The sequence below is a fragment of the Gossypium raimondii genome, chromosome 13, assembly GCF_025698545.1.
Source record: "Gossypium raimondii isolate GPD5lz chromosome 13, ASM2569854v1, whole genome shotgun sequence".
Classification (NCBI taxonomy): domain Eukaryota; kingdom Viridiplantae; phylum Streptophyta; class Magnoliopsida; order Malvales; family Malvaceae; genus Gossypium; species Gossypium raimondii.
In genome coordinates, this window is record NC_068577.1 from 56,914,248 (window position 1) to 56,929,678 (window position 15,431).

General features: G+C 31.0%; 2 protein-coding genes across 10 annotated transcripts; both read left to right on the top strand.

Moving 5' to 3' along the window:
- Positions 1-792: 792 nt before the first annotated feature.
- On the top strand, positions 793-3,243 carry LOC105782727 (serine hydroxymethyltransferase 7-like). 8 transcript variants are annotated; one of them, XR_001129898.2, is made up of 4 exons: positions 793-1,026; positions 1,181-1,580; positions 1,678-1,784; positions 2,713-3,243. XR_001129898.2 is itself a non-coding variant. In XM_012607659.2 (4 exons), the coding sequence occupies exons 2-4, from the start codon at positions 1,239-1,241 to the stop codon at positions 2,741-2,743; spliced, it is 444 nt and encodes a 147-aa protein (XP_012463113.1). In that variant the 5' UTR covers positions 793-1,026; positions 1,122-1,238; the 3' UTR covers positions 2,744-3,243. The 8 variants fall into 8 exon arrangements, 3 of the variants coding, with proteins under 3 accessions (XP_012463113.1, XP_012463112.1, XP_012463114.1); XR_001129900.2 differs by having other exon boundaries at positions 1,718-1,784; XR_001129901.2 differs by having other exon boundaries at positions 1,725-1,784.
- A 5,201-nt stretch (positions 3,244-8,444) lies between these two features.
- On the top strand, positions 8,445-15,062 carry LOC105782726 (diacylglycerol kinase 7). Of its 2 annotated transcripts, XM_012607657.2 has the most exons (12): positions 8,447-9,010; positions 9,111-9,233; positions 9,511-9,648; positions 9,738-9,823; positions 10,057-10,144; positions 10,662-10,737; positions 11,078-11,160; positions 11,874-11,944; positions 13,064-13,141; positions 13,424-13,511; positions 14,307-14,423; positions 14,637-15,062. In XM_012607657.2, exons 1-12 carry the CDS (start codon positions 8,657-8,659, stop codon positions 14,793-14,795), a joined length of 1,461 nt encoding a protein of 486 aa, XP_012463111.1. In that variant the 5' UTR covers positions 8,447-8,656; the 3' UTR covers positions 14,796-15,062. The 2 variants fall into 2 exon arrangements, with proteins under 2 accessions (XP_052482447.1, XP_012463111.1); XM_052626487.1 differs by lacking the exon at positions 9,111-9,233 and having other exon boundaries at positions 8,445-9,010.
- Positions 15,063-15,431: the final 369 nt, after the last annotated feature.

Genomic DNA, 15,431 nt, shown 5'->3' on the forward strand with positions numbered 1-15,431 from the left:
AGCTAAAGGTGCCAATTTGACAAGTTTCTTCAACCAAGTGAATTTCTCCTTTACCATTTCATTCATTCTGCTCATCGATCAACCAAACACCTAACAAGTAATGGCAAAACAACAATAGCTTATTATTATTATCTTTGGTTACCGTTTGTCCATTGATTGGAAAGTTGATCATTAAAACGATTTTTTTAGCATTATAGTTGCTCTCTTGAATGGAAAATGAAATATATGTGTTTTTTTGCCTCCATCTTTCCAATAAGGTGCCAAGCAACTCAAACACCATATAAAACTTAACTATTTTAGATGTTGTTAATAAACCAACGCTTGTTAAGTGGTCTTCCATATGTTAATCCATCTCGAAGAATCTAAGATTATGTTGAGCACAAATAGTTCTATATTTTAAATCTGATTTTTTTTTCATAATAATATATTATAATTGCAACAAAATTCAATAAATAACACAAAAATTCGAGTGAGTAATCTTATCGAATTTACTGCAGGGTAAGTTGTATGTTTTTCTTGAAGTCTTAAAAAAACTATTAAGGTATGGTGTTTCAGAAATGATTTCCCATGAAAACAAAAGAAAATGAGGTGGCGGTATTTATAGTAAGGAATCTTATAACACTCATAGTTCTCGAGGTCCGGTCATAATATTGATTATGGTATTTATTGTCCGTAATTTCTGACCACCTTCATGTAATACAAAAACATTGACAACCATTACATTATGTTTAGTTGGGTGTATTGGCTATTGATGGGCCCCACTTAATCCCCATTTAATCTTTTATTTGGTTGGTTGTATTACCATTACGTCCCAGATCTGTTCCTTCCCTAATACACCCGGTCCCGTAATAGCTATCCCCCCATCCAGCGCCGATTAGAGAATCCTTACCCATTTCTTATTTTCGTTTCCTTTTTCTGCCCTCATAGATTTCTGCTTCTTCTTCCATCGGCATTGCAGATCTATCCTCATTTCTTCTGCTTTCATAACAAATCCTCAACATTGTCTTCATCGGAGGCCGATTTCAGGTATGAATCTTTGCTTCAACATTGTCTTCGGCTTTCTCTGTTTTAATTTTTCTCTCCTTTATTGTTTTTTCGTTTGGGTTTTGTTTGAATGCAAGCTTTTGTTCCATGGATTTTTTATCTCAATCGGCTGACACTTCATCAACGCTCTCTTTAGGGTTAGTTTCATCTTCGCCGCAGTCTATACTGGGTTACTATTCCCCGGAGATAGGATCATGGGATTGGATACTCCATCAGGAGGGAATACCAGTCATGGGTATTATACCCCACACGGTACAAAAGTATCTTCTGCTTCAATTTTCTTTGAGAGTTTGCCATATAAAGTGAATCCACAAACTGGGTATATAGATTATGAGAAGTTGGAAGAGAGGGCGCTTGATTTTAGGCCTAAGATATTGATTTGTGGTGGTAGTTCGTATTCGAGGGAATGGGATTACAGAAGGTTTCGACAGATTGCGGATAAGTGTGGTGCTGTTTTGCTTTGTGATATGGCTCAAATCAGTGGACTTATTGCTGCTAAGGTCTACAAGCTGTGAAGAACTGTAATTATTTGATAGGTTATTTGCTTTATGTGTTGCACTAAGGCTTTATTCATGATTTATAGCTTCTGAAATATACCTGTTTATCCTGAAAGTTTTGGTATTCATGTGGCAGAATTTGCCAATTTTCCTGAAAGTGTTGTTGCTCTTGCAAGAGAAAAGGCTGCTGAATTGGAAGATTTCTTACCGACTTCAATCATTTCAACTGATGCTGGACAAGAGGTTTGGCTATTTTTTTTGTTATAATACTTGTCACAAGGCTATAATATGCCTGCATTCTGGTTCTGGACATGCAAAGCCTTTTGTTTAGATGATTTTCCTGCTTCAACTATGGTGTTTCGACTCCAACTTCTTTTTGTCTTTTCTCTGGTAGCATTTCTCATTGCTTAAATTCATAAAATTAATAACACAGTAGACCATGTTGAGAAAGGTGATGAAGCCGATTGTTTTTCATTGTAGCACATATATTTGAGTTATATATGTATATAGTTTAGCTCTTATTCTAGAATTAATTTGCTGTCATCAGTTGGAAAATTGCCTATGCTTTTGAAAAGGAGCTTTGATATGCCCTTTTCATCTAGAACAGTAGTTGCTTGGAATTCTAGACTTGCAACTTTTATTTCTTTTCCTGAAGTATTCATGGCTGGCCTTTTTTTGGTATATCTCCGGATACGAGTTTGAAGATGTCTCAAAAAACTTAAAAAACTGAACATACTCGAGTACGAGTAGCATCGCTTGCAAATGCGACTCTATGATACTCTTATTTATATGTGTAGTTGGTGATGTTGAAATGGATGACTCATTAATATATCAGAAAGTTAATCGGTTACTACAATGTTTAGCTCTTTCTTAGTACTTTGAATTTGCCTATGTGTATAATGTGTCAACTGATGCTACAGGTGTAGAACTTAAGGCTAAAACTAAATTTTATATGATTTCTTCCAGGAGTTGAATAAGATGAAATTACTTTTTTTAAATCTGTGCTTCTTCTTTGCTGGAATTTACTTTTTTTTTTATTTGGAAATTATTTGTTTGGTTGTTGAGAAGGAAGGGAAACTAAATCATGATATATGTATATATTTGTTTGGATAAATCATGATAGTTTGTTTTTTTGTTATGCTGTTTAACTTTGTTAGTTATTTGGTGCCAGAGCTAAAAACCCGAATCAAGAAGTACTTTGAAGGGGATGATGAGGCACTCCCTTTAGTTCTTGAGGCCATTTTGCGGAGAAAGTTAGCTGGGAAGCATGAGGAGACCGATGATGAATTGATGGATGAATTGGAGATGCAACCACGAGACGATGTGGATGATGAAGAGTTCGAGTCAGATTTTGATAATTTGTACTCGACTGATGAAGAGATACTTGCAATGTTTTTGATGAAATAAAGTGTGGATAGAAAACCTGTCAATACTTGCAATGTTTGTCCATAATGTTTGTAAATGAGAAATGACCCTAGTCTACATCATTTCTCAAAGCCTGCTATTGCATGTAAATGTCACTAGAAAGCTGTTGCTAAGGCTTAAGAATCTGTTTTATGAGTCAGTGTTGGTTGTTTCAAGTTCACTTTAATGTCACTCTGTTTACTGCTTTATAGTTTAACTTTTGTATGGTAAGTGATTTGTATACTAGTTGTTTCTCTTGAATATGCATGCAGAACTTATATATTAGAAGTTACAAACACAGCAGATAGATCTTTTTTTTTTCTAGTTTACCATGGTTGCTTTATGCCTATGTGATTGTTCATAGAAAATTTTTTTTGGAAGAAGCCTATGCTTGACATTTGTTTAATCCATGTTTTCTTAGCAAGTATCTACATTATTAATCTATATTATATAGTATTATATATTATGATTTTATTAAATTCATATAAGAATATTTAATATTAAGAATTTTATTAAATTATATATTTTTATTAAATTATATTTAATAATAATTATTTTAAATTATATTATATAGTATTATATATTATGACTTTATTAAATTCATATAAGAATATTTAATATTAAGAATTTTATTAAATTATATATTTTTATTAAATTATATTTAATAATAATTATGTTAAATTATATTATATAATTTTATATATTATGATTTTATTAAATTCATATAAGAATATTTAATATTAAGAATTTTATTAAATTATATATTTTTATTAAATTATATTTAATAATAATTATGTTAAATTATATTTTATAGTATCATATATTATGATTTGAGTAAATTCATATAAGAATATTGATTATTAATAATTTTATTAAATTATATATTTTAATTATAATATATTTAATAATAATTATGTTAATTTATATTTTATAGTATCATATATTATGATTTGAGTAAATTCATATAAGAATTTTGATTATTAAGAATTTTATTAAATTATATATTTTAATTATAATATATTTAATAATAATTATGTTTAAATATGATTAAATTATTTATTATTGATATTAATAATCTTATTAAAATTTAAATAACAATAACAATAATCATTTACCAAAACAAATTTATGGTAAGGGTATTCTAGTCATTTTAGTTTTTTCCATTATGCTATTACACCTCTATTCCATTCAACCAAACACAAGATTGCTATTACGCCTCTATTCCATTACGCCTCTAATCCATTACGCCTCTATTCCAATACAGCGAACCAAACGTGCCCTTAGTGTTTAGATCCCTAAATCCTACTTTATTAGTATTTTTCTTGCCAACTAAAGATACAAACTAGTGAAAATTTAATACATCGCAAACCTTGATAAAAAAACATATTTCAAAACTTACATATTTGAAGAAAGAAAGCTTAATTTTACAAAATTTTAATAAAAACTCCTAAGCCAACGAGACTTGAGCACAGATGGCGCCCTGAATTTTAAGTATCCAGGTTCAATATTTATCATGCACAATTATATCAGTAAGTCTCCGAGTTCCATCGTATATAAGTTTTAGTACAATTTATCGATATTAAATTAAATAGTATCAATTCTTAATCTATTTATGTAGCGATATTAAGTGCTAATTTATAATTATTCCAAATTTTTTTTACGTATTTGCATTTAATTTGTAAAACTTAAAAAAATTCCTAAAATTGGATTCTTGTGGCTAATGATTTAAGAATAAATTCGATTCTCAAAATGATTAGACAGCAAATTTCTAGCACACTCAAATATCAAAATACCCAACTACTAAATCTATAATATTATCTCCAAAATTGCAATATGCCCCCCCCCCCAAAAAAAACAACAACAAAGTTTAAACACTTCATCAATTCTTTTGTCAATTGAGTTTTAGCTCGATCGATATGAGTATTTTTATCAATATAAGAAGACGCAGTTTTAGCTGTACTGAAGCACGTTATATTCCTATTTATCTGTTGGGGAAAGATATAAATAATTCTAAACATTAAATAAAAAAGAACAAATATAAACAGATGGTTAAAAAATACATTTTAAAAAGTAGATGATAATAAAAAATTAGATTGAAAGGTAAAAAAAATTAAAACATTAATCATTAAAAGAAAAAATAAATTAATGGAGAGTTGTTGTTATGACCAGAAAGGAAGTGGGGTTTTCAATTAGATCCCAACTGTCTCATTAAATTCTATTTGTTAAGTTATCATCTTCCATGTGCTACCAAATTCTACACGTCACTTTTATAATTGTATGGGAAAATGAAATTTTGGTTCACAAGTTTGAAGTTACAAAGATTACAAAATTTTAAGTTTTGATTATTTATTTATTTATTATGAGTAATTAATTTGAATTGAGTTAGTTATTTAGTTTAGTGTTCGTAATCATTTATTTTAGGGTAAATTATATTGGTAGTCAACCCGTTGTTAGTATTTTTTTTTGTTATTTAACTATGAAAAGTTACAAAATGGTTAATCAATTACTCGATTTTGTCTTTTTGGTCATCGATCGTTGACATGATGTGACAACTTTTAAAATTTAGCAATAGTAATTTTAACCCTTAACATTTATAGATTGTGTCAATTTGACCTTGATTCTAAAAAATGTAACCCTCAATATTTTGCGCATTGTGTAATTTGGTATTTTTCGTAAATTTACTTCTCTGTGACCCTTTCACCTAAAAAGTTAAAATAATAAATTTATCAACTAAATTTGATTGGAACGATACCAAAAAATGGAAATACCCAAAAATCCAAAAAAACAATTCTCATATCTTCTTCTTCTTCTTCTTTTTTTAAATTGACCCTTAATGTCACAAACAAAATAAAAATATAAAAATGATAAAATTACACAATGTATAAATATTGAGCGTTAATTTTTTAGAATCGAATATTAAATTGACACAATATATAAATATTGAGGGTTAATATTGCTATTATACCAATTTTAAAATTTGTCGAGTTATCTTCCTATAAGCCAAACTATGGTTTGTTTTATCACCCAATTCTAAAACGTTACAAAATGATCATTCAATTATTAGTAATTTTCTTTTTCAGTTACCAAACTCGAAAAGTTACGAAATGGTCACTTTACTATTCAATTTTATCTTTTTAATCACCAATTATTTTGAAGTTTTGAGTATTTCTACTTTTATGTTAACCGGTGATGATAAAAAAGACAAAACTAAATAATTAAATCACCATTTTGTAACTTTTCATAATTAAGAGACAAAAGAAATATATAATTGAGTTACTCCTACCTAATTTACCCTAAAATCAACTATCAATCTCTTTAAAACATCATATAAAAAATAAAACTAAAATGTGTCAACTTCACAACAATAATACAAGTGCATGTCCTACAAATGTCAAGTTCAAAAATCTTTAATGCGGACACATGTGATAGGTTATTAGCAATAATTTAATATTTATTAATTTCGAAATTGAATATTTAAATATAACTAATTCAATTTATATTAATTTTATATAATTTTAATTGATATAATAATAAATTTAACTTTCAAATTTTAATATTCTGCAAATATATTTGAAGCTAATTTAAATTTTATAAAAATTTTTAGATAATTTTTTAGTATCATGATCAGATTGATAGAAAATATAAACATTAAGATTTTTTATTTAAATTACTTGTTTGTTGATATCACCTTTTTTTGGGGCTGCTTGAGATTCACAAATCTGGATTTGGGGCAAAATTTAAACTAAACACGAATATTTAATACTACCAATAGTCAATACCGATTGAGTCTTAACTTGATTGATATGAGAATTATTACCAACGCAGGAAGGCGTGAGTTTGAGTGCGTTGAAACGTCTCCTATTTATGAATTAATAAGAGGTTATGAATAAGTTTAGACATTCTGTAAAAAAATAAAAATAGATATGATTAGGATCGAGATTATTAAAAAAAAAACTATCAACCATCAATAATATTAATAAATAATTTAAATATAAAATTAATTTTATAAAGAAAATTAAATATAATTGGAATCAAACAGCCACTATGATTGGTCCAGCTTTCTTTTTCTTAGTGTGGAGACACGGTTAACCAAATTAATAAGCAACTAGACTGAAAAATCAACACGCTCTAAAATATATGGTTATTATACTATTTAGCACTTGAATTTTATTTCAATATTCAATTTGGTACTCAACTTTTTCTCAATTTAGTACTTGAGCTTGGCTTTAATATTCAATTTAGTATTTAAGTTTTTTTCCTCCCAATTAAGTACCCATGCTTATTTTACTTGAACACATATGTCATATATGCAATTTGGTTTGGTGATCAAATTGGAATTGAATCCACGAGCAAATATTGAATTGAGACAAAAAAAAAAATCCCTTAAATACCAAATTGAATATTAAAACTAAACTCAGGTACCAAATAATATAATAAACCCTAGAATATGAACCAACACAAAATTTCTTTAGTTTGTCTCTTCTCTCGTTCCCTCGTTCTTTTTCTTCTCATTCCCGCGTGGAAAATTCGTGTGAATGAATGAAATGTCCTTTGATTTTTAAGAGAAAGACAAATTATTTATTCTAAGTATTATTAATTAAAAATATTATTTTAGCTCGATTGATATGAGTATTGTTACTAGGACGTGATTTCGAGTATCCTGAAATGTATTATCCTCTTATTTATGGTTTGGAAGGAACCATAAATAATCTTAAATATTGTTTAAAAAAGAACAGATATAAATAATTATAATTTTAACTCTTAATAATAATAAAATTTTTAATTTAAATATTTTAGCTCTGCGATTAATTATGAAATTATATTTTGCCCTTTAAAAAACTATTTGTCATTTTAGGAAAAGAAAAGTCTTACCCACCCAAAACGATTTTTGACTTCGTTCTTGTCTAATGGCTAGCAATATCATGAGATAATTTAATACTTGTGTTTTTTATCTTATATAAATATACGAGTTTGAATTTAATGTTTAATTTAGTACATAAGTTTTTTTTTGTTCTAATTAAGCACTTACATTTTATTTACTAAATTTCATGGTATTCGAAACCGAATTGATGGTCAAATCTGTTAGATTACCGGTTCATTGGTCCAATCGATTCAATTAAATAAATCAATATAAAATTAATAAAAAATATAAAAAAATCGGCTCAAGCAGTTCGTATTGATTTCAAAATCAACCTGTTTAGTACCTTTCTATTGACCGATACACCATTCGATTCTCGATCCAAGTGGTCTAACTGGCCAGTTTAATTTGGTTAAAGCAACCTTGCTAGAAATTATGTGTGAAACATTCATTAGCTCGCTTGTTCTAGATGCCAAATTAAATATTGAAACAAAAAATTAGGTACCAAATTAGAATAAAAAATAATTTAAGGTACTAAATGATATATTAAACCCCAAAAAAAACCTTTGAAAGAAAACACAGCTGGCAGTTAAGTAATTAAAGAATCCCCAAAACGGTATTTCATTACAGTTTCAGTCACTCCAAACAAACCAAAACAAAGTATAAAGCAAAAAGCATTTAAAAATCTCTCCTCTGAAATTCAAAATCCAAACGCTTAATTTTTTTTTAAAATCTCATTTTCGTTAATTTCCTCGGTGACTATATTTTCTATGTCCTTAAATATAGATAAAAGTACTCCCATCTTCACTTCCCAAAAAAAAAATACAAAAAAGAAGATTCTGGAAAAAGAATTATGAATTCGCCGACGACGGCAAGGGATTCATCGTCGCCGACACGGATCGTGGCTCGTTCTTCGATGATGGACTGGATAAGAGCTTGTGGCTTGTCGGGATTAGCCGGTATGAAGATCGATAAAGAAGAACTCAGACGAAGGCTTTCGATGCCTCAGTATCTACGCCTTGCTATGTTAGATTCCATTAAGAAAAAAGACGTCGACGGCGGCGATGAACATTTCCGTTCGCGTTCTTCCGACTACGATGGCACTGTTCCTCAATCTCCTATCGTTGTTTTTATTAACTCTCGCAGCGGTGGTCGCCATGGTCCTGTCCTTAAAGAGCGTCTCCAGCAGTTAATCAGCGAAGAGCAGGTAACTTTTGTTCTTTTTTTTTTTTATGATTTCCTTTAAATTTTTAGAGACTTTATTTTTATGTATGTTAGTTAAAGAATTTATAGTTATGTAAATGTAGGTGTTCGACCTCCTCGATGTGAAACCTCATGAATTTGTAAGGTATGGATTGGCTTGCCTTGAGAAGTGGGGTAACAATGGAGATATCTGTGCGAAAGAGACACGACGGAACATTAGAGTTGTAGTATGTTTCTACCAACGTACAACTTGTTTTCCCCTGTACTCTGTGTCTGTGCCTCAGTTACAGTTCAATTATTATTAAGTTTTAAAAGTAATTTTTTTAAGTATTAAATTAAAAAAAAAGATTTCTTTTCTTTTCTTTTGAGGGATAAAGTACTTGATTTTTACTTTTATGCATAACCTTTATGTTAAAATTGGTGGTTTACTTGTATGTTACTCATTGGTTAGATGTCAATAAAACATCGCAAGCTGATGTTATACCACTCTGTATGACTGTGCAGGTTGCTGGAGGTGATGGTACAGTTGGTTGGGTTCTTGGATGTCTCGGAGAACTTCATCAAAAAGGTCGAGACCCGGTTCCTCCAGTAGCTGTGATTCCACTTGGTACTGGCAATGACTTGTCTAGAAGTTATGGTTGGGTAAGATACTTTAAAATTTTTAAGTTTTGATGTTGTTTGCTTGTTTGTTTCTCTCGTTTTGTTGACTAGTGCCCTGAATGTTACTGCAGGGAGGTTCATTTCCTTTTGCTTGGAAATCGGCAATTAAAAGAACTTTGCACCAAGCTACTACTGGTCCAATTTGTCGTTTAGATAGGTGAGCATACATTTATCACATGATATTGATTTGTACTCTGTTTTGCTGTTGCATACTGATGGTCTTTAGTTGATTGCATTCTATTTATAAGTTTGATTATCCACTATTAAGGACTTTGGTGTATACATCAGTTTCTTATTATTGAAAATGAGTTAGCATAAGAAATTATTTTTATATACATATATATATCTTAGTTTGTTGTTATACCTCTGATTGCTTCTTTGATGGATCAGTTGGCATGTTGTACTGCAAATGCCTGGTGGAGAAGTTATTGATCCTCCCCATTCTTTGAAGGCTACCGAAGAGTGTCATTTTGATCAGGTAGTAACCTCTATGCTTTAAACCCTTTGTTTTACTTGCATGGCTATATTACCAAGGATTGACGCGAAATTGAGTCCTTTGGATAGTGTTTAAGTTGTCTGTTTTGAGTTTGTAGACTTTGGTTGTTAAGCGACTTAATTTGGTATTATTGGAGTTCACCAAATATCATTTGTGGATAACATCATATAATTATGTAAGGACGTTTTATCTGTCTATTTTTGCTTGTTAGTAAAATTATACAGACAAGTTTTTTTAAAGAAAAATGTACCTTTTAGGTCATAGATCAGTGTATGCTTTAATGATTTAATCCAATATATTGCACATTATCAAATGAACTATGACATCATATAACTAAAACCTCTTCCTTCTAAGCCTAGTGCCTTGATTTACTATCTGTTACTTAAACTTGAAAATTAGTGTTTTTTTTAAAATAAAAAAAAAATCTTTTTTCTCTTGATTGTGATTTTATGATGTGGAATTTCAAATTCAAATGAAAAATTCTTGTCTGTGACTGCAGACTTTGGAGATTGATGGGGGCATTCCTGACAAAGTGAACTGCTATGGAGGAGTATTCTATAATTACTTTAGCATAGGTATAGTATACTCATCCTTGTTGGTTTAACTTCATGCATGTGTAAATTCACTTGTTGAGGAGCTCTACCATCATGTAGAAGCTTAATAATCTTAAATTTGGTAAGTTAGCTGCTAATTTATTTTAGGAGAAACTGAATAGGGTTTCAGCTTTTTAACCAAATCCTTAATAGATTCCATGGATGAGTGAGCTTTTATAATGATTCCCTCTCATCTATTCTATAGAAAAAAAAGCGAGATTTTTTTTTTTTGGGGGGGGGGGGGCATATGACACTTAGACTTAGGACAACTCATTAAATCCTTGCTTATGATGTTTTGTTCTCATTATTGTTTTGCATTCAGGAATGGATGCGCAAGTTGCTTATGGATTCCATCATTTACGTAATGAGAAACCTTACCTTGCGCAAGGTCCTATTACAAATAAGGTATTAGGTCTTCTTTTTATTTTACTTATTGACCATAAGTTGAAGATTGTTTTGTTGTAATCCCTCAGCGCTATACCGTCTATCAAATGTACATATTTTATTTTTGAAGTTGCTTAATGGTAATAAGCCCATCTGCCAAACGTACAGGGATATCATCTATAGATTATATGTCCAGATGATATTAGTGACTACCACATTTTCTTGCTTATTAAAATCTCAATTTTATTATTTTTGTGACTAAATTTTGCATTTCAGTCTTGTAATACCTATATTTTAAATATTTTCTGCTCATAATACTTTGACATGAGATGAGGAGGATTCGTGAAAAGATATAGAAGTAAAATGAATCTACATGAAACTGGTAGGAAAGTCTTGTACGTTTCTTATGTGGGAACATTCATGTTGTCCCATTTTTCACCTTCTGCTTTCCTTTTAATAAAAGAGATCTGGAGTTCTTCTGTAGAAGTATCCAATATTAGTGCATATGCTGGGATGTTTAGACTTAAACTTTCTGTTCTGATTTATCTTATAAACAACTTAGTTGTAATTTTGGTTTATGCAGTATCTTTTATTGTTTCTCCCACAATTTTTGGCAGGATTTGCCCAAAAGATAACACTAGTTTTGCGAAAGTTAAATTAAATTACAGTGTGCAGCTTAGTATTTTCTGGTCTATGATTTGCTTTGAGAAAACTAATATTGAATTTTGTGGCAGATTATCTACTCCAGTTACAGTTGCACTCAGGGCTGGTTTCTCACACCTTGTGTGAGTGATCCAAGTTTAAGGTTAGATATTATTTATGATAGTTTTTTAGCTTGCATCTTAAACCTATTATGGACATTGGATTTTCTAAATAACAATATTTTGTGTCTGTGTCTAGTAAGCATGTGGTTAGGTTTGACTTTTGCTTAAACGGTATAGGCCTTGGTGCCAAGATAAACCGCAAGAAAAGACTGCTTTAAATTTATGATTATTACATAGGCGGTCAGTGTTGGAAACAGGGGGCTGGGTCAGGTGATTGAACCAGTGACCCAATAGGTCTGGTTCATATCTAAGAACTGTGAAACAAATGAATCAGTAGGAAAGTGGATCAGTAAAAAACTGGATTTAAGCTGATAAAAAAATGTTTTTTGGATTTTTTTATTAAAATTAATTTTGCAAGTGATAAGATGAACTTTTAACTTCTAAATCCCATTAAATAAAATACTTGTTTTCATTAATTAATTACTAGTTAAATACTTGTCTAATATTAAAATCATATAATTAACATTTAATTGAATAATTTGGTTCAACTGTTTGGACCAGTTGAATCAGTCCATAGGTCACATCGGATTGACCTCTGGTTTGGTTTTTATTCATTGTAGACAGTGTGTCCCAGGCAGTGGTCTTGGTGCTGAGGCCAAGGCTGAATTTGCTTTACCAATCAGAAGTCTTTATGCATGCATTGCTTTGAAAGACAAGGGTTGACAATTGACATGCCTCTGTTAGGCATCAAGTATTCTTCTATAATTTTAAAGTCTAAGTTGACTTGACAATATTAGTATGTTTAGACAAAAATGGTATTTAGCATTATATTATCTCAGCACCTTGCTTTTCGCAAGCAAATGCCTTTTTGCTCTTGTGCTGTAGAAATCATAAAAGTTCTAGTTTCTGGAGGGTGTCTCCTTCAGCCACATTGTGTTGTGCCTTTATTTTTTTAAAATTAATAAAACAATCATTTTAATTAAAATGCACATTCTTTGAAATGCTTGTTCTATTTAATCGACAAGTTCTTAGTTGATACCTATTTTCTTTTGTTGAGAATAAATATTCCATCAAGCCTATGGAGAAGGTGTCTTTCTTGTTAATTTTATTTTGAGTGAACAACCTTTCTTTTTGAGGTGAATATATATTTCTAAATGCAGGGGACTGAAGAATATTTTAAGGATGTATATTAAAAAGGCCAGGTGCTCGGAATGGGAGCAAATTCCCGTCCCTAGAAGGTACATCCCTAACTATTTACCTCTACCTTGTAATACATGGGCATCTTATTTGTTCTAGGATCTTTTTTTTGGCAGTCGTCGTTATCTTATCTATTAGCTTTCATCATTCTTATTTAACCTTTTAATGTTCACTAGATATCTTTACATCTGTAGTATTTCTTTCTATTGAACCTTTTGCTTAATGAGCTATATTGCTAAAGTAGTAAATTTGCATGACAAGCATTTTCTCATGGTATGGCGAATGATTTAATCACACTCTAATTTTATAATACTTTGTTTTAGTGTGAGGGCAATTGTTGCTTTAAATCTTCATAATTACGGAAGTGGGCGAAATCCATGGGGTAAGCTAAAACCAGAGTATTTGGAAAAGGTATGATGCATTTCAAGTTATCTAATGTTCATTCATTTACAGAAATAAGACTCTCTATCTGTTCACGTTTCGAACTGTTTGCTTGTGCTTGATGTTTGAATTGGGATTGCAAAAAGCTGAGGAATATAATTTGTTTGGGTGTTGTACCGGGCCTAAAATATTTTCTGCTTGATTTTGCAATTGAAAACCATTTCAGCTTGGTTCACTTCCATGATCGGAGCTTTGAACCTACTTAAGAAATGAAATTGTTTTGGCCAATGTTCTTTTCCAGCATGTCAGTTTAACCAAATGGTATTTGCACACGTATAATTGACACTGAAAATGTCAACTATCATGTCTAACATGATCCAGATATCAGGAATAAACTCTATCAAGGGTCAAAATCTATGAAAACGAGGCAATTTGTGATCATTTGATGCATAGGTCTTTGAAATATTGTCTTGATTCTGATGGTTCTTAGTCAGCATTATTTTACTGAAAATGCATGTTTCTATATGATCACTACATAATGTTTAGTCAAGTTAAAACTTGGTTACAAGGAATTGCATGTTTTGTGGAATACGTATTTAGGTTTCAGCATTCTGAAAGATTATGGAAACTTAAATGCTTTCTTATGGCCCAAGCTTACGGTGAAAGATCAATGTCTGGTTATGACAGAGAGTTGGAAGTTAATCGGTCTTTATGTGGAAATACTAAGCTTGTTGGTACTCGGTCTTTACGTGTAAATATTAAGCTTGTTGACAGCCTTGATTGAAATCAATGTTTGTCTTCAATTTGTCTTTATTTATTTTTCAGAGAGGCTTTGTCGAGGCCCATGCCGATGATGGTCTCCTAGAAATTTTTGGTTTAAAGCAAGGATGGCATGCATCATTCGTAATGGTTGAACTCATATCTGCAAAACACATTGCACAGGTACTGGAACTTGTTTAATTTCTATCCTAACAAATCAACTGGTGTAAAAATTGTCCTTGGTAGTTAGCCAAAGAGAAAGAAAATAGAAACTATGATCCAGACCTTTCGAAAGTTGCTCTACTGTGCACCAGTTCTTGTATGGGTAGTTCTGAGTGTCGCTGCAATCGTCTGAAAATTTGGTATGTTTGACAAGTTTTATGGATTGCTTTGCAGGCTTCATCGATTAGACTGGAGATACGGGGCGGAGAGTGGAAAGATGTATTTATGCAGATGGATGGGGAACCATGGAAACAGCCCATGAGCTCGGAGTATTCGACGTTTCTCGAAATTAAGAGGGTGCCTTATCAGTCTCTAATGATCAATAGAGAATGATATCGGCATAAAGCCGGGATCGAGGTCAAGCTTGGTCTGTCATCCCCCAAAAGGGCTTGTAGATTATATTTGTTTTCCCACATTGCCTAGAACATGGGGCACTGAGAAGAGACAAATCTGTTGTACCAAAATTCATTTGCAGAGTCAATTCCATAGTGTATTTTATATATTTATTAATTATTTCAAGTGGTGTATCCTTTTGACATTTGTTTTTGTTTAAATCCTTAGCCAAATTCTTGGGCATATATGTATGAGTAGTGTTGTGCATGTGAGATCAGTGTACTTGGCTCAGATAGCTCTGTGCAGTTTTGTGAACACCAGGGTTGTCGGAATTACCCGGAGAAAGTGATTGGATTGATTAAATCGTATGTTTTTTAAAAAGATTTATTTAATCAAATTGGATTAATGTGTTGGGTATTTGAAGAGAGAACAATAATCATGAAAAGAAAAATTTAGGTGAGAAAAGCATTGTTTTCATAATTGGATTGGCGGACTGGAATCGAGGATTGGTTGGATAGATTGAATTAATATTTTTAATCAAATGAGATGAATCATCTAACTTTTTAGAAAACGCAGAAGCAACAAGAGTTCCGAAAATAATTTAGCAGGCTGGACCATTTGCTGAAAAAACGTTGG